The 25,866-nt window shown below is 38.3% G+C and overlaps 1 protein-coding gene across 1 annotated transcript; it reads left to right on the top strand.

The window, feature by feature from the left end:
• On the top strand, positions 1–23,327 carry mpzl1l (myelin protein zero-like 1 like). The gene is made up of 6 exons (XM_085421268.1): positions 1–160; positions 6,462–6,643; positions 11,330–11,540; positions 14,532–14,661; positions 20,546–20,651; positions 23,081–23,327. Exons 1-6 carry the CDS (start codon positions 88–90, stop codon positions 23,174–23,176), a joined length of 798 nt encoding a protein of 265 aa, XP_085277394.1. The 5' UTR covers positions 1–87; the 3' UTR covers positions 23,177–23,327.
• The last annotated feature ends 2,539 nt before the right edge of the window (positions 23,328–25,866 follow it).

Genomic DNA, 25,866 nt, shown 5'->3' on the forward strand with positions numbered 1-25,866 from the left:
AGCGAAAAAGAAGAAACCACTAGGACAGTGGAGGGTGGAGGAAAAAAAAAAAAAAGCGGAGCAACTACTCCTGTTTACAACCACATAATGGAGTCCAAATGGCCAAATACGATTCGCAAGCGTATATTATTTACTGGATTTACGCTTTGTGTTGTTTTGGGTGAGTGTTGAAGCCCCGCTTGGGTTAAATTTCCATTTGTAAACGTTTGAGTTCATTATTTTAGGTGGGATCTCAGGTTAGCAGGCTAGCAGCGTTTACACCTCTATTCCCAATCCTTTAAGAGTTAACACGCCTTTCTTCAGCCTCGTAAGCGAGAAACTATCTTTAACACTGCCCGGATTTTTTTTTTTAAACTGGGATATGGGTTAGAGACTCCACCGTATGTGAGAGACAGTGTTACAGAAAATGCAATCTGTTAAATTCACTAAAACCTGAATGGAGATTGGCACAGGATGGTGGCTGCCGCCCCTGGCCGCGTCGTCCTGCGGAAGGTGAAGGTGGGTTCAGGCGTGGAAAGTAGCGATGCTAACCAGCTGTTTAGCTGAAATAAGAGTCCCTGGGTGTTTTAAGACCCATGCCGATTTGATTTAAATGTTCTAGTAAGGCAGGAGATATTTAAAAGTGTGCGCTGTCGTACATGTAACCAGAATTTAAAGTAAAGCCGTTTAAACGCTGATTTCTGAATAGAGCTTTTGTTAGGCGTGTGTCTCAACGGTATTTACGTGTCACCTGTGAAATGTCGTCTACCAATAGAGCTACCAATCAATTCTTATTTTATTTACATAATCGAACAGCACACTAAGACAGTTTTTAATCTGCATGCAGGTGGACTAGCACAGCATCCAGCCCCCGCGATAACGTCTCATTTCGTCGTTTGCTAACCGTATTTTGACCCAGATAACGAAGTATGTTGGGTACTAAACACTGTGTACTTAATGGTACACGTAGCATCACAACGGCGGGGACATGATTTTTGCGCGAAGTTTCGCTTTGGATTGCCAGATTTGCGTCACTATTTTTTTTTTTTTGCTTTTGGCAGGAAGCACAATAGTGGCTTCGTGTTGTAACTACGTGTTACTGCAGCTGCCTGCAAGTTGGTGAGAGGCACGGACTGAAATGACCAGGGGCCCTCTATTCAGGCACAGGGTATATGTGCCCTCGCACAGTTTGGTCGCATAGTAATATAAAAAGCTGTGAACTACAGCACGAACTTGCATTCATTACTTTGGCTAAGCCGTTTTGTGCTATACATTTAGCAGCTCAAAATGTGCATCTTAAGAAGGAAAACATACACTTTAATCTAATTTATCTGTAGTTAATTTTTTAAAACATTTTTAACATCCTGAACATTGGAAAAATTATATTTGCATTCAATTTGAGTAGTTTTAACAGTATGTGTTAGGAAAGTGTTGACTGTAATCCACAATTTAGTGTGTATACTTCATCCAGGTCTGAATGTGAAAGTATCAGTTTTTCTCTCAAGATAGTTCTTATTTGGAGAAAACAAGACCAAACAGTGTGGAGCTGAGAGGGATGTTGTTTGGGGTTTAACTGATTTAAGAAAATGCACCGTCCAACATTTCACATGATGAGACAGTTTAAAACAAGTTTTTATGATCAGCAGGTTTCATGGGAATTTAGATCTGTGATGTGGGTGTAGTAAAACGAAATAAATGACAAATGACATAAGACCTACAATTGAACCTTATGGTGTACCATAAGTTGCATATTCTTATTAGATAATTTTTTGGGGGTTTTTTTTTTCCCAAGAGATAAAAATGAAACCAAGTGGTTTGTCCCTGATCCCAACCCATCTATTAAAATCCTAGAATCTGTTGTATTGAAAACTGCTCTTATGTCTAAAAAGATATAGTGGCCTTTTATGTTGTTTAAAAGAAGGTGTTTGGTTACCTCGAGGAACCTCTTTTCTGTGCTGTGTAGAGCTCAAAAACCCTATTGAAATTTCTCCAAACTGCCATTTAGGCACACAAATGCTAGCATAAAAACAGAAAACACCATAGGACCTAAAATCGAACCTTGTGGTACACCACAGTTAATGTGAGCTGCAGATGTGTGAAGCTTTTCAAAAGAACTGAATCTCTGTAATTTGTGATTAAAGTTAAGAAATTGGTCCGAAGTTATTAAGAACTGAAGGATTAAGATTTAGTTTGTTTAAAAGATGCTTGACCACACTATATTGAAAAAGCAATGTATAAAGAGCGGTTAATAATCGATAAAACAATGATTTAATAAGGTTTGTGAAGAAAAATGTTGAACATGTCTCTGCCATCTAATATTTAAAAAGGCAGAAACAGTTTAAAACGGCAGCTTTTAGGATGACTAGGTCAAAGTATGTCTTTAATGCTGGTGTACAACTGAAAGAAGAAGTTCTAGGTTCACAAATAGAAAATTACACCACCTAAAAATTGAACCTTGTGGTAAAGCACAGAAAGTATGAAGTGCAGATTATGGAGAGCAACCTTTTTTAAAAAGATAAATTCTAAACTCAAACACTAGCAGGTTATCTTCTGCATAATCCAGCTGTTTTTCTTTCTTTCTTTTTTTCTGTAGTTTAGTTTATTTTTTTCACTTCAAATTACATTTAAATCATCGTTAGATCACTCGGCTTTTACAGGCTCAACATGATCTGGCATTTTAGAAAGGATGTGCATGAAATTGCAAATTAGCCGGCTCAGCAGTTGACAGTCACTTTATTTGATTTTGGACAGGATGTTTCTGTGAAGTGAGATTAAGAGCAGAAATCACAAACAGTTTTGCCAACCTTAAAAACAACTTTTAAAACTGTTTCCTGAAATTTGAAGACGGAAAACAGTGTTCTGCTTTGAATCACAGATATCATCTGACAAATACTTCCTTTCGTTTTATAAATTATTGTGAGATTGCCTCAGCAGTGTGCTGACTATATGCTGCTCTAAGAGTTGCTTTTGTTTTTGAAGCACGGTGTTTCCCCGAGTCTAAATCTGAGACTTGGATCTAATGTCTGCAAGCGGCCGAGGCTACTTATTGCTCTGTTGCTTTTATACCTTGGCCTGCTAGCTCTTCTGATTACAAGATGTGGAAGTCACGTATCTCTGTTTGCTAATACTTGTGTGGCTCGATTTGTATATTCATAGTTCTATCAAAACCTTTCAAGGTGGCAAAAAGGTGAATGTACTGCCAAACATTTCCTACTCATAGCTGCTATGGTAAGGTTATTAATCATCAAGCTGTGCAGTCAGTGTTTGACATTTATCACACAGCCTTTTAAAGAACATTTGTTGCATTTATTTGTCTCCAATGTGTCCAGTATTGCACTGCAGTCTTGTTTCTACAATTTATAGTGTAAAAAATGGTTCTGATTTGGTGTTGAAGGTTGTGCAGTTAGTCAGGGTCACATTTGGGTATCTATTTTCTCAGCTATAAGAACAATCAGATTGAGTATCACATTATCTGATGCAGGTTGCAATGTTAACTTGAATTTAACAGATAATCTAATCTGGTCTGAGCAGTTTAGGTTTAAAATTGGCACCAGGTGCGACATTTTCACTAAATCATTGTAATAATTATGATCAAAATAAAAAGTGCTTTCATTAGCTCTGTGTTCATCGCTCTCTAAGAAGTCATACCGGCCTAGAGAACAGTTGGCAATAATCTGGCAATCAACCATTTGCTTGGGAAAAATGTGTGTTCTGCAATTGGTTGCTGGAGGTTGAAATCAATCACAAAGCAGGTGTTGCAACAGAAATTTCCCTGTGGTTGCAACTGGTTACTAGCAGATTGCCACAGTCACCGACAGGTCGATGAGTTACACGCAAGTCATCAACTTGTGTGCAAATATTCGTCAGCTACTAGCCGAGCGCTAGTATGACTTGAGAAAGTGCAATCCAAAGCCGGAAATGGTGAACACTGACTTAAAAAACCAGAAAAACAAAAACAAAGTAGTGCCTTATTGCCGTAGTCATTTCAAAAGATGGAACTTTTTGCCATGTAGTTTCACTATGTCTCAGAGGGTATTCTTGGCGAGTGTTTGCAGACAAGTCTGCATACCAACCACTCACCTGCTGGTTGGTTATACCTTTTGGAGCTGGCATTGCACCTTTTTTTTTTTTTTTTTTTTTTTTTTTTTTTTTTTTTTTTAGGGGGGGTTAATGTGCTGTGTTACGCTGCGGCCACTGCAGCTAGGTTGAAGACACAAGTGTACGATTGTGTTGGTTTTTATTGTATTCCAGTACAAGAGCTTAGAGATGTACATATATACAAAGGGAGATGTTACAACTGTGGAAAAACCTTGCAAAAGAATACTCGGCAAAGTCTCGCGGACCTACGTTTACACCAGAAAATCTCTGAAAATTAATCAGTCTTTTTGTAGGATGTTTTTGGCTAAAAGTCTGAAACTTCAGTCTCTTTATTTGCAGCTTCAGTGCTGCGTTTTACAGTTTAAAAAATATTCTTTATGTCTTTGTCTTATATCTTTATCTTTGTTCCTTTGATAATGTCTAAATGAAGCAGGCTCTGTCACGAGAGTCATGTGACTCTTGTGACAGCGCCTGAAGCAGGAAGCCTGGTTTAGCAGAGACTGCTGATAATCACCATTGTGATACCTTTTAGGTTGTTTCTGAGCAGAGAAAGCCCGTGTTGCTCAGTTGTACGTCTCTCTTTACATTATGCACAACATCAAACACCAAGTTGCCTTTTAATGCAGCCATAAATATGGGAATTGAGGATTCTGGATAAATGAGCAGAGCTGTAAAACCATCCGTCTGTTTTTCCGGTTACATTAAAATAGTTTGAGTAATCTTACAGGTGGCTGGATAAGATACCTCCACGTCAGATTTTAGCCTGACACGGACTAAAATCTGTGTCAGGCTTGTCTCGCTGCCTGTGACCTCACTTCAGTTGTTTATTTAGTGTTCTGACTCATACATATGTGTTTTCCCACACAGAGGCCAGCTAAGAGCAAGCAAGAAGTACTAAAACAACGTCCAGCTCTACAGGACAAGCGTGAGGAAGTTTAGAAGGGTTCAAAGATCAGTGGCATGATGGGTTAGACCGTAATTTATGATTTTGGGGCATGCTCACAGTAATCGTTACTACCACTGCAGGGTTTGGACAAAATCTTTTTAATTAGGGACACTTGAATATTTTAATTCAGTGAAATTAAAATTTAATAGGGACACATGTTTCTTTTTCTTATGTGTATGTGTTGTGCCCTTTGTGTTGGGGGAAGCAAAAGAAATCTTAATTTTAAAAAAACCCAAACCCTTCAGCTCAGCACAGTTTAATTCAGGTTTAAGAATTTAAGAATATTGACTGATACAGACGTTTGGCTGACGAAGTTGTCCGCCCTGTTTGATCAATGGTGCCATCTGTGCTAATACCAATCTAAGTTTTTACATATATGTGTCATGATGTCAAAGAAGTTATTTTAACAACTTCAAACAAAGCAAAATATTTTACAAACTGTGAAAGAAAACATTTCCTGCTAGAAGTGGTAACAACACTTAATTCACTACTTGAGGCAAAAACACCATTGGAGTAAAACCAGGCCGCAGAGGATGAGAAAACTAAAATGCTTGACTCAGCTGAGCACTCCCTAGCTGGACTCCAAATGACAGGAAAAGCAAACAGAGGATTAAAATTACTGATGCAGATGGTAACGAGAATAAGAATAATAATGATTAAAAAAACCCTGGGATAGTTTTAGCAGTACTGCTGCTCTATAATGTTGCTGGTGAATGATGAAAAATGCCTCTTGTTTTGTTTACCTTAATAAAGGATGCTTTCTGCAAACGACAGTTACGGAGTTCCTAACCTAAAAACTAAAAAAATATGATGTAATTCTAAGGTGCATTGACCACACTAACTCGTGCAGGTGAAGGAGGCACAGAGGAAATTGGAAACATGATTCAGAGTTACATTAAAGAGATTGAAGACCTTCGGGCAAAACTCCTGGAGAGCGAGGCTATCAGTGAGAATTTGAGGAAGAATCTGTCCCGTGCCTCCAACCGTCAGTCGTTCTATGGAGGGTCCAGCTCCTTTTCCTCCACTCTTCTGGCCCCCGAGAAGGAGACTGCTAACATTATCGAACTCGCTAAGAAAGATCTGGAGAAACTGAAGAAACGAGAAAAGAAGAAAAAGAAAAGCGTCAACAAAGAAGTTCCTGACAATGAGCAAGACAGATTTTGTCCCTTTTTATTAATACTGTGGGACTGCACCAAGCTTCCGATTATTAACTGATGATTAACAAGGCTATTATAGTTAACTAAAACTAAACCTAAAAATTACTTATGAAAAAAAATAATTAAAACTAACTAAAAACCATTTTGGGATCTTGGAAGACTAACTACAAAATAAACCAATAGCCTTTCTGGATTGTATACCTGCTGGCCGTGGTGTTGGTTTAACCCCGAACCCTTGCTGCTTTGTGTGCTTACACTTGTTGTTTTGTGTTCACAAACAGTCACAAGACCCACGTCTGCGATCGAGATACACGCTGATCCTGAGGTGATAGTACAGAACGGTACCACGGGGATTCTTCGATGCACCTTTAGGTCCAGCGAAGTGGTCAGCTCGGCCACCACGGTGACCTGGAACTTTCAGTCGAGTCATCCCGACAGTCAGTACTACAAATCTCCATACGTGGTAAGTCCCCGCTGGTTGTGTCAGCTCTGGGAAGATTTCCCACAGTTTTTAAGGATGTTTTCCTGCGATTGTTTTATCTGTCGTGACACAAGAAGAACGGATTCGGCTGTTCCCTGAGGGATGGGTGAGAGCGCATTGTTATGATTTGGTTTCAGTAGGCTTTCAGTTTAAGCGCCAGCCTTTTTTTTTTTTTTTTTCTTTTCTAAAAATATATCAGGTACAGTTATACTCTCTCCATGTACTGTCTTTACATATCTACATATTTGTTTTTATCGAATTTTTCCGTTTGCTTTCATCTGTTTATGTTCTGCTGCTATCTTGCTTGAGCATCGTAATTGGATCCCGTGGTATGCTTTCATTTTTCTCTTTAGTTCTTATAGCACTTTGTCGACTTAAATCTCTTTGTAGACTTTAGTTTTCAGCTACATATTTTTCCTACAGTGTTATTTGTTACTGCTGAGAATTGACTTGTGGTGAGTAGCTTGAACTTATTAGTGTATATTCCTCTAAAACTCTTAAGCAGCTAAAAAAAAAGAAAAGAAAGAGGGATGTTTGTGTGGATCATGTCCTATCTACAAAGGAGTTTTGTTTACAGTCCAGTCAGGCTGGGCGGGGCCTGTCTGTCTGCTGTGATCTGACTCATGCATATATAATGACATAGCTGAAGGGCCTTTAATTTGCAGAGCAGTCATGGCAGAACACATACACGCAGTCTACACTTGGAGCATGTTGTAACATCGAGCTGTGTATCTTAAAACATCAATCTCTCTGACGTTTCAGACCCATCATTTGCAGAATAAATACTTCTCTTCCTACAGAAATGATGCTTGTCCAAAAAAAACACCAAAAAGCTAAGATAAGGGAAAGCTGCTCAGTGAAGGAAAAAGGCTGTGCAGCAGTAATGTTGAAAAAAAAAAGGTCTTTCTAGTACCTCAGATATTCTGTGATTAATCCAAATTAGAGCTGGGCGATATGAGATTTTTTCATATCACGATATGTTTTTTTCATTTCAGGCGATAACGATATCTATCACGATATAAGCCAAATAACTATATTTGTAAGATTTAAATGTGCCGTTGCTCACAAGTAAAATGTGAAATAATCAGCAGCTTGTTTTTAAATATTTATTTCCCATAATAAATTCAACAGGGTAGATGTACTTAAGGAACATGAGACTTTTTCAGATAAATAAAGGCAAATATTGCAAACTACACAAAAGGCAGCCTGTTACGGTTCGGCGTTGGCAGTGTATTGTTTTAGGCGTTTTGTTTTGGCGTGACTGTTATGTGTTTCCTGTTTTACTTTGAAAGTCTGTGTTATCTTAGTGTTCAGATTACGTTTCCTTGTCTCGTCAGGTCTAATTTGCCCCAGCTGTGTTTCCCTCCTGTGGTCCATTCCCTAATTGCTCCTTCTATGTATTTAAGCCCTGTGTTTCTGTATGTCATGGTCGCGATCTTCCCCCCCCCCCCTTGTAAATAGTTTGGCGCCTTGTGTTTGGTGATGTAAATAAATGTCGTATCTTGCTTTAAATGTCGTTTTGGGATTATTTTTGTGGAAGCCCGTATTAGTTTTTTCTCGTGTGTTTTTGCCTTATTTTTATTTTCCTGCGTTGCACCCCGGTTGCCTAGGCCGGGGTGTAACACAGCCGCTAAAGCGTTTAAGTTTCAAAATAGAACAAACGAAACAGACTAAATTGTCAATTCCACTTAGAAACAAAATATTAATTCTAAAAATAAATCTTAGTTTGTTTTACAGAAGAACAGACAAAACTGACTAACTTTTGTCAATATCAAATAAACTGAGAACTAAAAGGAAATTCTCAATCTCTCCTTGTTGTATAGCTGAGCTTTTCAAACAGTTTTAACAGTTACTTTAGTCTGACAAAAGCCGAATGACGAATTAGCGCTTCCAGTCAGAGACTGAGGCTACGTACACGGGTATTTTTGAAAACGGAGATTTTCCGTTTTCGTTTTAAAAAATAATCCCGTCCACACAAAGGCAGAAATGAAGGAAAACGCTGCTATGAACATGCCAAAGCAGCAGGTGGAGCTAGATTTCTAACCGTGCAGAAATGTTGGCCAATCAGAAGTCTAGAAGCCTCGGTGGGAAAAAGTAAACAAAGCTGGGGCATAGAAGCAGAACAGAGTCGTATGTGTGGAGGGACAGTAACTGTGTGTATATGTAAGCATTTAAACACTGCAGAGAGTAGAATTAACAGTAACAGTATTGTAGAAATTCATTTCACCGAAACAATAACGTGGCGCACAGTGTGACGCATGCACCAGTTTATTGTATTTCCAGACTTGCTTTCGGCACAATTTACAGTGCACGCTACTCTGTTTCTTGAAATAGCCGAAATACCTTCAAACTACGGAACCTCTATGGCTCTTCCGTTCGACAATCTCTCCGGCATTGGAACCATCATCTGTTTTCTCTTCGGTCACGCTCGGTTGATTTTTCTAGTCAGCACACTCATTTCCTCCATTACCCGCTGGCTGCTTCCCAAACAAACACACGTGCGGCTTGGCACTTGTGCTGTACGTAACAAGTCACGTGACGTGACGCTGCGGCTGTGATTGGTTCGGCTCTGCGCTACTGAATTTGGATCGGCTGGACTTTTTTTTTTTTTTTTCTTTCTTCAAGAGGACAAGAGCGGCGAGGTCTATCGCGATAGCTTAATTTCTCTATCGAGTAAAAGTTATATCGCGATACATATCGTTATCGTTCTATCACCCAGCTCTAATCCAAATGTCAAAATTGTCCAACATACTAAGCAACTGTTGTCATTAGAGATGGCAGGATACCAAAAATTTGTAGTTGGTGCATGCGTTTCAAATTCTACGCATTTCAGTACAAAAAAAAACTAATCAAGAGTGACCTACTTTCCCTGTAAACATCTGCAGGGCCGTCTTTGAGCTGCCTAGACAGGTTTGAGGTGTTCCCTCCTTTTGTTTAAGACATTGTGCAGTGAAAGAGGTTCAAAGTTGGCTTGAGACCCAAACTTGACATTAGTGAGCAGCTAGGAAAACAAAGGGGACATGCAGGAAACGGTCCAGGGCGTCAACCAATAAGATTTTAAATTTAATTAGGCTACATTAGTTTTGGCTTTCGGTGATTTATAAAAACAAAATTGCTGGGATAACATGATCATTTTCTTGCTTTCATTTTGACTACAAAGGAGAGCCTTTAATCATCGACTTCCATCCAGAGAAGAAGTTGTCAATCAGTACTGTCTAATGTTGCATTACTAACCCTTAAAAAATCTGAAATGAGCTGCAAGACAAATTGAAGCTACAGCTACAGTAACACAGCTTTCACCATTACTGATTGGTACAAATAATTACATTACAAGTTATTTAGTAGTTTAATGTTGGATTTTAATTACATTAATGCTATTTTTTGTTGCATTTATGTTTATAGAACTACAAGAATGAAACTGGTTTACTGCTTTAATTATTACTAATAAAACTGAATAATTGTTAGCATATTTAATCCTTTATAGTTTGACAACAATATGAAAGCCACTTCAAGTTCTGTCTGTTTTTCTACAAAAGAATCAAATTATCTGACATCAACTTGAGAGAATTCTTTATTTATTTATTGTTGTGTTAATTTTTGAAGGTAAAGAAAAAACCTCAGCCATAATAAAGAAAAGGAAAACTGCAAAACAAAATTTGGGATTGCAGTAAAGAAGAAAATCTAGTTGAGTTGTGGCAAAAAAAGCCTTGTTTTTGTATGATGTGTCATGTCATCATGACTGAGCCAAGGCCAAAGACCAGAGAAACAAATGACAGAGGAAAAACTCCCGTCTATGTTATAATCGTAGTAGCAGCAGCAATAGGTTCAGTAAGTTCAGTATCATCATACAATTCACATACATGATGCTTGATGTCCTGTCAGTTCCACGTAGCACAGTGTGGCTGCAGTGAAGACTGTTCAGTGTGTAGGTGTCTTATGGCAGCTGTTGTTCCAGTATACAGGAATAATAGTCACAGCCAGGAAACCAGTTTGTTTGACCTCTTTGTTTACTAAATTATGGAAATTATCTATTAATTTATCTATGTCAAATATAAGAACAATATTGCTGCAGTGTCTGCAGTGTCCAAAAAAAGTCATTTTATTTAGCACATATGAACACCTTAGATGTTGACCAAAGTGCTGGACGATGAGTAAAACCCAATACAAAAAATAAAAGGACAAAAAAAGAATAAAAATTATAATTTTAATAAATACAAATAGAGTACAAATATAAAACGATGGTAAGAAAGCAGTAAATATTAGAGATTTTTGTTCAAGTAATTGTCAAAAGAATGTATTATTATTGTTTTTAGTACCTGGAGATTTGTTTTTTGGTTTTTAATTATTGTACACTTTATTGCATTTTGTCTACATGTCTGTTCTTTTACTTAATCTAGCATTACTGTACTTTTATACATTTTATTTAATAGTAAAAGTCCATGTTACAGTATTGCTTGGTCTGTTTTTGCTATTCGAAAACAAGTACATTTAATCGCATTGAGGGGAGAAAAATGTGGGATTGTTTGATCAATAAAATCAGGTCATTTTAGCCCGTTGCTCGGTGGTTGCTAGAGAACACGGCTGATCTAGATGAGAACCTTCAGGGGTCGGAGATGTCCCCATTTATACATGAGTACATTTTCACCAGCATTTCCTTCCTTTTTGTAGATTTTCTACTTTACAAGTGGGAGAGGATTCCCAGGGTCAGAGGAGTTCAAAGACCGCGTGCAGTTTATCGGGGACATCAACAAGAGGGACGTCTCGATACAGCTGAGCCCAACTTATTTCAGCGACAACGGCACGTTTTTCTGTGACGTGAAGAACCCCCCAGATGTGATGGGGACGCAGGCTCGAACCGAGCTCAGGGTCGTGCTGAAAGGTGAGTTTTTGTCAGATTTACATTGAAATTAATGCACCAGAGTTAAATGTTGGAAATGTAGAAAATTAATAAAAAGAAAAATCAGTGACAGGTTGAGTTAGTGTGGCTGGGAAAGATGTCTTTCTAAATGCCTCCTGCTACTCTGCGGCCTTGAACAGACACTCGTCAGTTGTTTTCACCCACTCAGCAGGGCTCTGCTCACACACATGCTGATTGGATGGCGAGAAAACACAGTGTAGCACAGTGTGAGCCTCTGCGCACTATCGCTTGTGTTTCCAGGCAAAGAGGGGACTTTTCTTTTTCACTAGCCAATCAAACATGATGGACTGGATCGTGGCCATCTTAACCACAGTGTGTCGATTGCACCACCTGTAACAAGTTAAATCCTGGACTACTTAATGGTTTATCTAGGAATGCTGTTGCGACATGCTTTTGTACTACTTGCAGTTCAAACCGGATTAACTGCAAACTTTCTTTGAATCTCCTGTTAGGCATCTGTAAACATTAGATCCATATCGCCCAAATTCAAAAGATAAATGAAAGACTGTCAAGAATAAAAGTGCTACTCTGCCTGCTGGCACTAAACAGCACACAGTGACGTATTTAGCTGCAAAAATGCTTTTCTTTTTTCTTATGGGCTCACATTTATTCCCTCGCATGCCATAAAAAAATCCCTTATTACACGTTACAATTGAGCATTATGTTACAGTGTTGTGTGTTCATATTAGATGTGGGTAAAGTTATGATTAATTAAAAAAAACAACAACGGAGAAACAATGTTTGGCGACAAGCTCGTTAGAGATTTATTGATGCCATCCTGTTACAGGAAAAGGACGTTACCTTTGGTCTTTCATGAGAGCAGGTTTCCACTTGCATTGGCATTTTTGTGCATTGCAAAAAGGGGCACACACATACTGTTTTTATATGCTGTGTGAGTGATGGACTAAACCCGTTCACTATGTCCCTCGACAGATATTTGTGTTATTCTCTCTCATATTCCTGATCAAACTGATTTGTAAAGTTGCAATTGCCAATCAGGAATGAAAAATGCAATCATTTTCTGGCTTTACCCCATAATTCACCAGGTTTTTGAGGCCCTTCACGCAACTTTAAATCACACCAGGAGTATTTTAGCCTCTAGAGTGCATTGCACCTTTTATGGACTGCTCAAATCACAGAATTTTGACCACAAGAACTGTGATTTCATCACCGAGTGGGTGTGACCACTCTGTTCCCTGCCAGAGAGATAGTATTTGGGTAACTGGGCAACAAACATTATCCATATAGCCCCGAAAGCAGCAACAGGTCCACGGCCTGATTGTCTGCTCTGTCTAATAAACTGCATGTACCTCAGCATATCTCTGAATCTTGTTGTGACTAGGTCTGTCAGCCAGGGTTCACATTGTAGTAATCTGAGGTGGAAAATTGCACTAAAATAAAAGCCTTTAATGTTGCATATACAATTTTCCATTATCTTTGGCACATCAATGGGCCAAATCCTGTAAAAGAAAAACAAAAGGAAAATAAAGGAAACTATAAAAAGTTGTAGGAGAAGTAGATCAGACGTACATTTTTATGATTAAAATGATCACAACGGTACATTTACATACATAGCTGAGGTAATAAATGACTCCATTTGATCAGTTAAAGGTGAAATTCATTAAAGGTACAAAATAAACACATCAAATATCATCAGTTAATGAGAAAAGACTAATAAATGCAAGCTATTCAAGCACATATGGCAAATCACTGCACAACCACTGTTTGTGTTCACTCAGCTGAAGACCACATGTGCATGTGATGGCTTGTCTGCTTTACATGTGGCTGCACCTTTTCGCAGGTTGAGGTTTTTCTTTGTACCAAACATCTGTATCTAGGAAGCAATAAAGAGTCTAAATAGAGCATGTGTGTTGGCTCTCGCACCATTCGCGCTGTCTTCTCTGCATCTTTCCCCTTTTCCTCTGGTAGAGTCGGACTCATCCAGAGGAAACATTCCTGTTTACCCTCAACTTTCTCAAGATGTTTGTCCGCTATGTTTTAGCCGCAGTTTCTTTTGGCTCTCACAATGAGCTGCCTTTGTATTGTTCCAGCTTTTGTTGCTCAGCTTTCAGTGATACGCCCAGCTGTGTTCTTGGTTTCCAGGCCTGGGGGTTCAAGTTTTGTGCTTTATTTATGGTAGCATAACTGTATTTATACATGATGAAGGAACCGAGTCAGCCTTGTGCTCACAATCTTATTTTTGTATTCTGAAATCTACTTTTTACTTTGAAATTATTATTCGCACAATTCTGTTTATCTTCACACGCTTTGGCTCTAACAAAGAGCTGCCTTAGTGTGGTTCCAGCTTTTAATACTACTGGATACTCAGGTTTAAGCACCACTCCCATCTGTGATGTTAATTTCCAGGAATGGGGTTTAAAAGTGTTTTATTTATAGTAGCGTAGCTTTATTTACAGTGACTGGGTGATGTGGGTCTTTCACATGAAGTCTAATTTGTTTTAGTTTGGAGGACATTCTGAAATCCATTATCAAACTAAGTAAGATGAAACTCTTTTGTTGTGTTTGCGTGTGTAATATCCGTACATTTCACAATGTTGGGCAGTTTTGTCATAATCTGTGAGTAATTAGTCCAACATTTCTGGAAACTCTGGACCACTTTAAAACATTACAAAATAGTCTGTTAGTTGACTCAAGACTTTTGCACGGTCCCGCAGAGCTGCTGGCCCTGCGCGTCGAAAGAAGCCAGTTGAGATGTTTCGGGTATTTGGTTAGGATGGCTCCTGGGTGCCTCCCAAGCATGCCCAACTGGGAGGAGACCCTGGGGTAGACCCAGTACCCGCTAGTGAGATGCCCTGAGAAAGCCTCAGAATCCCCCAGGATGAAATGTTAGGTGTGGCTGGGAATGTCTGGAATATCATGGATGGGTGGACTGATCCTGAATGTTCTTCATTGTGTGTGTTTTTTTTTGTTTGTTTGTTTGTTTTTCCCCAGAGTCTTATTCGCAGAACAACACCACGCTTATAGTTGCAGGAGTTTGTGGTGCTTTATTGGTGCTTGTGCTGATTGCTGTGGCGGCCTGCATTGTCATGAGGGTACTTCACAACCGCCATGATTACGAAGGGTAAGTGAGCCGTTCAACTTTACGCTGTTCCAGATTACCGATGACCTCAACTACAGTGAAGCTGCAAAATTTTCAAAAGTTTAAAAACTATATTCAGAACCTAAAAGTAGCTTCACTCTCAACGCCAACGTTATGCAATATAAGCTGAACGCACATTTAATAAATGTAACACATATGTACACGTGATAAAACAACTATTTGGTGATGCACTCATATATATCCAGACATAGTCGCAGTCAAACTCTTGTTAGTTTATTTATTTTTGTTCTTAGCAGCTTTAAGCTCCATATTTATATTATAGATATAAAAATATAAAGATACATCATAAAGAGCAATAAAGTTTTTGAAGTTGGTAAATACTGAATACTACAATTATATGATTTACACCTTTATATCTGTACTAGTAGTTTCACTATAAGTGTGACACTATCATTATATTTAAGTATGAAATATTGATCTTGTGTGAGCGATGCACACGTGATAATGATGTACATTTTTCTGACTCGCCAACTCTACTAAGATTTTTTTTTTTCAGTAAAATTAATTTCGTTCTCAATGTGACTCAGTTACTGCAATTACTTTTATCAGTTTTCTACAGAAAGTAGTTAATAGTGAATTTTGTGTGTTATTTAGTTATTTATTTACCGTTATGAACCCAGATCCATGCAGGGTCTGCAGGTGTTCATAAATACAGTTTAGACAGTATTAAAGTTTAACATTTCTAAAAGATTTGAGAATATTTTGTCTTGTGTGCCGCAGACAGTGGTTTCACCTGTAAAATCCTTTATATCTACAGCTGTATGAGATGTTTTAAATCCATAAAGTAAGTGCTTCATCCGCACATCCTGTAACAATAATGATAAACAGCAAGTGGTATTTTAATTGATAGCTAGCAACGAGAATATGTTAGCGTTAATCTCCTGTGAATACAGAAAAATACCCCCACTGACTGACTGAATTATAACTGAATTATAATTGGGTTGTTTTCTTTGGTTATTTGTGTCTGTTGATAGTAACTTTACCTGATTTGTTTGATGTTTAATGCTCACATTATGTATTCATTATACTGATGTAAAAATAATACTTGATGCTGTTAAAATGAAAGGTAAGTTAAACAGATGATACTGGTTTCCTGAATCATTGTTTTGTTTTCAGTAATATTTCACTTGAGAGGTTGGTTTTTTTCCCCGTTAGACCCTCTGTATAGCTCTAACACTTTACAGTATCTGGTGTTTGGTGGGTACTAATTATTAACACGTTTGTTTTTAAAAAAGTGTCCACTCCAGACTTTGCATGCCTGAGGTATTTTTGACCACGTCTACCTCGCATGCCATAGAAACTCTTTCTTCATCTGAGGTATAAACAAAAGAGCCACAAATCTGAGAGATGTCCCTCTTGTCCACCAGGAAGGTGTCAATGAGAGGCCCTGTCTTTTGAGAATTGGCCCACATTTTTAAAAGGTTTGAACACTAAAGGTTGCAAAGCAGAAGCTGCACTCGCTGAGAGGTCTCTCTTGTCAATGCAGCTGCAAATTTCTTGTTGATAGTTTTGTGCTCAACCTTGAAATTTGTGGAGCCATGCCAGTGCTAATGCTTTGTGTGGAAACAGTTCTACTTCAGGCACCAGCACTTGCTTCTGACTGAGTAAGAAAGAAAAATCTGGCACCTTCTGCTTGGCTGCTGAGTGGGTTGAGCCTGTGAGCTGAGCTAACAGGGATCTGTGGGGTGGCTGTTTTCACTGGTGCCAGTCATTTTTTTTTCCCTCCATTAAATTGTATTAACACCACTAACTTCACAGCAACACCTTCTACAAGCATGTTGAGCTTGTTGCCATTTAATCTAGACATTGTCGTTTAATGCATTTATATGTAATTAAGTAACCTGGTTCAGAGGTGGGACCAAGTCATTGTTTTGCAAGTCTCAAGTAAGTCTCAAGTCTTTATCCTCAAGTCTCAAGTCAAGTCTCAAGTAATGTCAGGCAAGTCAGAGTCGAGTCTCAAGTCACTGGTGTAAAAGTCCGAGTCAAGTCACAAGTCTGAAACTTTGAATTTCAAGTCCTTTCGAGTCTTTAAAAAAAAAACAAACGAAAAAATAATGTTGCAGTTATGCTAAATGTAAATATTAGACCATGTAATTTTAAAATCTGTGTTTTTCTCAACACATGACAAAATAGTGAACTTAGAAAATATACACAAATTGTGAAATTGCATCTCTTTAAAATGCAGCTCAATTAAACCTAGCTCCAAGAATAATTTTCACCGACAGTTCTGAGATAAGCTGCATGTTATTCTTGGATGCGGTTGTAGGACCGGCTTTAAAATCGCATGACAAAAATATCATACACATTAAAAAAAACTGTATCACCAACGTAGCCTGGACAACATTTGCTAGTTAGATGAAGTCAGCTATCTCATCTTAGCATATTTATATGCATATTTATAATCATACGGTTCTTGGAGTGAGTGCACACACTCATGAAGTTTAGTAACTTCAGGTCACTGCAACAAGCCCAGGTACAGTTTACCGACAGATGGGTGCAGGACCTTGAAACGCACCGTGTAGAACGAAAGACCATCGTACGTATCATAAGTTTACCAGTCTCACAAATCGTCGTCATAAATACACATTCCTTAACAGTTTATTAATAGGACCTTTGAGCTCAACGGTAATTAATTAGTAGTGGAAATAATTTCTGGTAGCATCACAGAAATGTAGCAGTGACAATAATACTGTATGCTGTAATCGTACTGGGCAATTAGTGCTACAAAAAACCTGTTTTATCCTGTGAATAAAAGCATATGTTTTTGTCAATGTACCATAATAACAGAAGCGAAACGCAATATTGTGTCAGGACAATTCACTATTTATGCACAATAAACAAAGGAGCATAGCGCGACAATTTCTGTTCAGCGCCAGACTTGCTTGTAACCTATCACTAATTATGTTATGAAAATGACGTATTAACTACTAAAAAACACTGACCTTCGTGTAAATGCTTGGAGCAGACTAACCTGTGAGCTGGAGTGTTCTGGGACGTTATATTTGATCTTTGAATGGCTGCAATCCAGGCCATCCGTCGCATCTTTGTTACTTCGGAAACATGGCTTGAACAATTTCTCTTCAACGACGTAATCCGATAACAACCGATCTCTTTACCCGTCGGCTTCCCGTGGCTGTCATGCGACCGGCTATTGCAGTTAATAATACAACAGCTTCTTGACATTTTTGTGTTTCTTTTTATCGCTGTATAACTGATTTTAATTGAAAGCCTGCGTGCGCTAGTACCGCTTGCCACGAGTTCCCAGAATCCTTTGCGGTTCTACCCGTGAATGACGTCACATTTTCAATCTCTATATAATATGCATGTTAAATTTTATATTTGGGGTAAAATATCAAGTCTTTTCAAGTAAACCGGTTCAAGTCCAATTCAAGTCCCAAGTCATTGGTGTAAAAGTCCAAGTCAAGTCACAAGTCTTAAAACATTTTTTCAAGTCAAGTCTAAAGTCATAAAATTAATGACTCGAGTCTGACTCGAGTCCAAGTCATGTGACTCGAGTCCACACCTCTGACCTGGTTACAGTCAATGTCTCTTTTAGGCAGATTTACTGTCTTTAGAACAGCTTAATGTTTAATGTTAGACAGGATTAATGTAGAGCCATTAACCTGCTATGATACCTACACTAACCTATCCGATCATCCTGACCCTCATTTACATGGAATAAAGAATACTTTTAATTAATTGCCGATGTACGTAACATATATTAGCTGAGAAGATAAAACTTCTTTAATTCACTTTTTTGACTATTTTATAAATAGGACAAGCTAGAGGCAGCCTAGTCTCCAGGCCGATGGAAACCATTTAAACATGTAACCATGTTATTTAACTGTGTAGAACTTTTATCCATCGTTTGCCACTAACATACAAAACTAAACGGTGTCTTTCTCATCTGCTTCAGTGAGACTAACCCATCGTCAGCTTTTTCCCCCCTCATGAAACATGTTTATTTGACAACAGTATTTACAGATTTTTATTTATTTATTTTTGGGCAGTGTTCAGTCATCTTAATGGGCTGAAATTTTGGCCTCTCATTGTTCATTTAGCATTCATGTTGTTATTTTCAGGTAAACTGCCTCTCTCCCCTGTTGCCTTTACTAGAGTTGCACTGATTGGCTGCTTGACTTAAGATTTACAACCCTTAGACTGAGAAATTAAATTGGATCAAATAAGCATTGATTCAAGCACAAACGGATTGGCATTTTATTGTTTTGTCTGTTCTATATGTTATAAAATAAAATTTAAATTGAATATTTGTTGAGAGGTTTGCTTGAGCTACTGATTAAAATCAAAAATATTTGGTTTTCTCTTCATACTGAGGAAGAAATAATAAAACTTAGTATAAACATTTAGATTTATAATCTTTTGTTGATGTATTAACTGATCAATCAGTCTTTGCTTTTATGTGATTAACTGTCATTAATTAAGATATCATTACAATAGAAGAGCATCTAATGACTGGTTATGTTATATGTTTGCACTAACTTTTTGTAAAAGTATTATTAATTACTAATATTTATCCATAATTTAGATGAGTATATACTCTAAATCAAGTAATTCAGATGCGGTACAGTAAGATAAACAATGGAGAATGTTAATAAACCTTATTGGGTTAATTTCCATTGTTGTACTTCTGCTCTACATATTAAAATAGTTGAATCAGTGGCTATATTTGTTGCCCTGCTCATTACATTACATTACATTCAGCAATACTGGTAGTTTTAGTGTTGAATGTTGGAAAATAGTACATATTTGTACAGTTTTCTAGAGCCAAAGCACAGACCTTCAGATTTCTAGAAAACAGTTTTAATTAGTTAAATAAAAAATTAATTTTATTGAGCCAAGAACCTAATCCGTAAGCCCTCAAGTGGAATAAATTCAGTATCAGAGAAATCACCAGGCTTCACATTCAGATTATAAACCACATATTACAAATGATAATGTAATATAAGATCTCCCACATGGTCACACTGGGGAAAACTGGTCGGAGACGTGCAGTGACCCAAATTATTGCAGCTCTGTGCAGTGAACTTGCAGTCTCGTTGACCTCCTGGAAAGAGATTTGCAAAGACACTAGTTGGACTCATCAGTGCAAACTTACTTTGCTTGATTGCGATGGGTTGGCAAGCGGTCTGCATTTATAAATTAGATGACAGTAATTTGCAAACCTTTGCTAATCTGCCTGAAAGCAACTGCAGTCCGTTTGAGTCTGATCACAATTGTTTGGAGACCAGTTCTCCTACAGATGAGCTGTGTATTTGGCTTGCGACTGTAATTGTTCCAACTGCTTGCAGCTGGTTCAATGAAATCACTAAGCAACTATGAATATTTTTGTAGTCAAATTTTCAGTCCTGTTTTTTTCATACTAGTGTGACTGAGCCACAATTATTACCTTGTTGTTGTAAAAAAAATTCAAAACCAAAAAGGGAAAAAATGCAACTATCACACAGATAAAACTAAAACAGCTAAACTGTTATGGGTGGAGATGGAGATAAGGTTTATCTATAAAATTAAAGAAGCTAAATTATATTACACTATGAATTAAGTACAAAATTATAAACTGTAACCTTTGTGCTAAAGAATCAGTCATAAAAATATTCATCAAAATATCTTAATTTGGATTTTATTTGATTGCAAATGTGCTTCCAAAATTGCACACCCACCAATCTGATATGGTCTAAATCCCATCGGTGCACCTCCAGTCGGCGCTCAGCTGCAGCATTTCATGTTCTCATGTCTCATGATTTTGTTTTTGTCTTGTCCATTATTTGTGTTCGTCTCACTTTGACTGTGCACCAATGATTGCTCGACTCCGTTACACCTAAACTAGCTGTACGTCCTTGGAAAGCGTGAACTCTCAGGCTCCGCAGCCTCGAAAGAAGGTGGAGTCCAGAGTGGAGGGCTCCAGATCTACCAGTCCCTCGGGTCCGCTACAGGTATGAGTTGGGGGACGAAGGGAAGGAGCAAAAAACCAGTGGCTGCCTCTGTTTTACTGGAAGGTGGTCACATTTATGTGGACAACGTATCCAAATACAACTGAAAAAAACTTTTTATCCGTCCGTAATATTTAGTTCTGATTTTATATGAATTTTATTTGGTATGTAATCTTATTTTCAGTTGTTTCCATTCATGTTTTTTATTGTTTGGCCAAAAAAACAACCTAAAAAAGGGACCCTCAAAGCGCTTTACAATACCACTATTCATTCACTCTCACATTCACACACTGCTGGTGGAGGCAAGCTACAGTTATAGCCACAGCTGCCCTGGGGCAGACTGACAGAAGCGAGGCTGCCATATCGCACCATCGGCCCTTCTGGCCATCACCAGTAGGCAACGGGTGAAGTGTCTTGCCCAAGGACACAACGACCGAGACTGTCTGAGCCGGGGCTCGAACCGGCAACCTTCCGATTACAAGGCGAACTCCCAACTCTTGAGCCACGATTGCCCCAAATGCTATTGTTAGTTTACTTTTTTAGACATGAACAGTTATTTATCAGGTGTTGCATTTCTTGTGTTTAGCTAATAGACTGAAATTTTCTCATGTGTGTTCTCCCTTTATTGATATTTCTCTGATTTATCAGCTGAATAATTGATCTGTTTTAGCAAATCAAACAGTCAACTCACCCTGAGAAATCTTCAGTGGGCTGTCTTAATACGACAGAGAGCAGAACCAATCTTCAAACCTGCGAGTGAATTTTGCTTGAAATGAAACAAAACAACAAATTGGATTTGATTTCTAAAGTGCGAGTGAAAGGCGTCAGAATAATTTAACAAAAACTGAAAAATGTAGATAAAATGGAAAAAAGGTGAAGGACAGTTATTTACAGACTATAGAGTCCCCCACCCAGTGGTCACAGTGAGAATTTATTTATTTATTTTTAATCTTAGGGCAGATTTTGACTATTTATTGTTTTTAGTGAAGTGTTTCCTCTAAATAATACATGAAGGCGGAAATTTTTTTTAGTTTCTGCTATATTTAAATGTGAAATCTCCTTTCATCAAAATCACTTATCCATGATAATAAGTAATATTAGAAAAATCAGTGTCAAGCACAACTTTTACATTCGTCTTAAGGCCAGCATGTCATCGGTTTTATCCTGATCAGCCAACCAACACTCAACAATTTTAGGTTTACTGTCCAAAAAAACCCCTTATTTTCTCAGTAATAGTTATGTTTGTTATTATTATTTTTTATTTTTATTTTAAAAAGAAGACTAGACTATCCCACACAGACACGGGACTGCTGTTCAGTTTTCGAGTCTCTTAAAGCGTGGGGTGTTTTTGGCTTTGTTTTGGGGGTTTTTCCCTTTAAATTGATGTTTTGATAACTTTTGCTCTACTTTGCAGTACTTTTTTTAACCCTCACAATAACGTTTGCATTTCCTGTGACCCGTGCAGAGCCGTTTTTATGATACAGTATCGTGTATTGTGCAGCACACGTTCCCAACTTGCGGCTGCGCGGGCACCGGTCTGCACCATTTATATTTAGAAAGAGAAACAGAGGAGCTGGTTCACCAGCTTTCTCACTGAAAGACTGTCTCTGCGGCTGTAGTCACGGCTGTCACACTCTCACTACACTGTACTGTATAGTCTGCGTGCAGTGATGATCCCGTGGCAGTCCTGCACTTTTGTGGTGTATTGGTCACGCTTCTCTTTAGGAAGCACCCAAGGCTCTAAATCTCAATCACGGCAAGTCTGAACGATTACCACGGCCAGCTGTAGCTTGCCCCCTTAAAATCATCTTAAATGCAGTAAGATGAGATAAAATATTCAGCATCTATCCCAGAAGTTTGGAAACTATTGTATCACAGCTAAAGCCTATAAACCGAATACAGGTATCAAAACATGAGGTGCTAAAGAGTTCCTCTTCCTGTCTTTGTGAGACACATGTTAAATACTTGTATATCGAGTGACACTCCATATTTTGGCAGTGTAATGTTACTATTATCATTATTACTGTATAACCAGTGCCAAAGCTGTTAATAGGAGTGGGAAGGAAATGTGGAAAAAAACTAATGTAAGCCACTTTTCAGAGGCCCTGTAATTGCTAAGTAATTATCCAAATATGGACTAATTATCTAAGCCTTTTTATCTGTGTGTATGTGTTGCCCTTACATCTCCACAGCTAAGCACTAATTAAGTCAAACTATAAGAAGCTGTTGTCTCCCAGTCAGAAGCTCCATTTAAAAAAACAAACAAACAAACAAAGAAAAACCACCTAGGTTTCTGACTTTGGGCTTCTTTAATCACCCATGTGCGTAAAGTGATATAAAGGTTGCCGTTTATTATTTGCTTCTTTCTGTATCTACTTGTGTCATTGGCTGACTGTGTTTCTTTCCTGCTCTGCATCTCATTTGTCCTCCAGGGCCCGGTGATATACGCCCAGTTGGATCACTCAGGCAGCAAAAACTCCTTCCATAAGATGGAGCCCGTGGTCTATGCTGACATTCGTAAAAACTGAAGAGGAACCGGGGACCAAATAAAGGAAAAAAAAAAAGTAAACAAAAATCCAGTAAAATATGAGACCTCTCTATCAGCTGCTCTTGGGAAGGGTGGGGATATCTCAACAGGGACACAAGTGGTGCAGTTTCTCTCTCTCTCTCTCTCTCTCTCTCTCTCTCTCTCCCTCTCTCTCTCTATTTCTCTCTCTTTAAAATTTTGTCCTCTGAAAGCATGATGATATTATACGATAAAGTAATGTCTCCATGTGCTTTGTTGTAAAAACAAAAGAGAAAAAAAAGCTATGAAAACACTCAAAGTCGATGTTCCACCACTCCGTTACACCAAAACTGTTCTCCAAAAAAAACCAGGGGCACACATAAAAACGAGAAAGCCTTCGGTTATCATTCCAAGTATTATTTGTTTGTTTTGTTTTTGTTCTTGTAGCTTTGTGCCCCGTCCCCCCATTAAAGGTTTAGCAGGCTGTTGCACCAACTCAACAGTCCTACTTAAGATGCTCACACCTGAACCGAGTGAGCCCCGTTTAATAAAACGAAGCGAAACAAAAAACATTGGTGCGTTAAACTGTTTCTTCCAGAGAGAAGAGACGTTATAAAGCAGATATTTGAACGATACTCTCACTGTTTGTCTTACATCGCCTTCTCATTCATTGATCACTTCTGCCGAAACTTTGGTGCTTTTTATTGGCCGGTGAGACTGGTCTGAAACTGTACAAACAGCAACATCAGTAAAGATCAAAGAAAATCTACCAACGTCAAAACCTCAAGTTACATTTTTTTTGTTAGAAACGGCAGACTGTAGTCGTCACAAAGTTGCACCTGTGCTCTTGTCTGATCCAAACTGTGCCGCATTTAGATCAATGTAAAGAGATGTAGTGTGGTCCAAGTGTGTGCTCACAGTGTTAAAAGTCCCATTAATGAGCCGGGCAGACGCTCCACCGTTTTATTCTCCTTTGTTTACGGGCTTCTGATCTCTGCGCGTCTCTGTCATCCTGAAAACCCGATTGGTTCATCAACAAGTCAGAGTTCAGACTGGGCAAGTTTTTCCTGTTCTGATGGGCCACTGTGTCACATTACATGATTATAGAGTCATAAAATCTTTCTACACCTGAGACGATGATGGCACTGAGAAGGAGGTGCTTGTAATTTCCAGGGTAGAAAAAAAAGTAAACACGTGGAGTCAACTGAAGTTGTGTGTATGACACACTATGACTCACTCCTTCAGATAAAATTTGTAACTTCTGTTCACAGAGAACAGCTTGTGCAGCGCTTTTGGACAAATTTCATACTTTTTTAAACTCCCATCTAAACGAGGAAAGAACCCCTGCATTCAGTGATCACTGGAATATTAAAAAGAACGTAATTTGTAGAATTAAAGCACAAATTTTACAAAATGTGAAACTTCAAGCTGCTCAGTCCTGATAGTTAACACAATGATCATCCCAGGGGAACAAAAAAGAAAGTACATTTACCGATATTGTTTCTATGATAAAGAGTAAATATGTCTCCCAGCATAGTGCTGGTAATGCACAGCGTCAGTTTTTGTCAGTTATGCCGCACTGCATGAGATAAAATGACCAAAGTTTGTGCAATGTGTCATCTCAGATTAGAAAGTAATTAGGGGTAATATGTGTTGTCTGAACTCAAACCCAGTCAAATTAAAAAGGAAAAACACTACTTTGAGTAAAAGGATTAAATCTTTAACAGCAGAAGAATAACTTCTGACTGAAACGGCAACATTTTTTTCTCCTGGTGGAAGTTTAGACGTCCTGTAGTGTGAGTGAGCGGTGACCCTTAAAGCGGACTCGACCTGTACTGTAACGTCTGTCTGTCTGCCTTCATATCATCGACTTCGCTAACAGCTGGTGCAACAGTCTGCCGAAGCCACGGCTCCCTCTCCATCGTCTGGCTCTTCCATAGTGATGTTGTTCTGTAGAGGCGAGTGATGTAGATGTAGAATTTTTTTGTTTGTTTGTTTTGTTTTGTTTTTTACACCGCCTTCGGTAACTTTGCATGCAGATATAATGACATCTAAAGAATAACTTTGGTACTGCTCGGCTGGTTTATTTAATTTTTAAGAGCAGAAGCAGCCGTCTGACGTTGGTGTTACTGTGAATGCTTCACTTCTCTGTAAACTCCCGGCATGTCGTTGTGGTACCGGTAAAGACGCCGCATTTAGATTTTCACCTCAGTGGAAAATTCCGTACGTTTAAGTTTCAGTTGCTGTCACTTTTTTTTTTTATTGGGCAGTTTATTTCTTTATGTTGAAATATGCATGTTAGGTTCAATTGAGGTGAAAGATCTCCTTCCTATGAAAACTGGGCGATGTTATTTTGTGCAACAATACACACATTTGCATGCAATTTACTAACATAACACACATTATTATGAGACTATCCGTCCTCTTTTTCTTATTTATGCATAATATAAAGCTCTTTGTCAAACTAATGGGCCAAATATCTAATGCCAACACTTTCCGATTTCAGATGCTTTAAATACATTCCAAAACTTTTGTTTTCTTCCAAAAAGCCAAATTTATGTTGTAATTTCTTTGGTTTTTGTTAACGCGAATATTTGTGTTGCCATCTTGATTCCTTCAGCTTCGTCTTGTGATTCCAAATGCAGTAAAACTCCATGCTGACCAGTGTTTGTATATATTTCTTGCTCCTCGTGTAAGATATAGTGCTGTTAT

This window comes from Rhamphochromis longiceps, linkage group LG10 (assembly GCF_057381845.1).
Source record: "Rhamphochromis longiceps isolate RC_006_pf linkage group LG10, R_longiceps_female_GT1.1, whole genome shotgun sequence".
Lineage (NCBI taxonomy): Eukaryota > Metazoa > Chordata > Actinopteri > Cichliformes > Cichlidae > Rhamphochromis > Rhamphochromis longiceps.

Bases quoted from the DNA above. Each gene is read 5' to 3' on its own strand.
- mpzl1l (XM_085421268.1), top strand. From the start codon at position 88: ATGGAGTCCAAATGGCCAAATACGATTCGCAAGCGTATATTATTTACT. The intron at 6,644-11,329 runs GTAAGTCCCCGC...TCCTTTTTGTAG, and splicing joins ACTACAAATCTCCATACGTG to ATTTTCTACTTTACAAGTGG. The intron at 14,662-20,545 runs GTAAGTGAGCCG...CACCTAAACTAG, and splicing joins AACCGCCATGATTACGAAGG to CTGTACGTCCTTGGAAAGCG.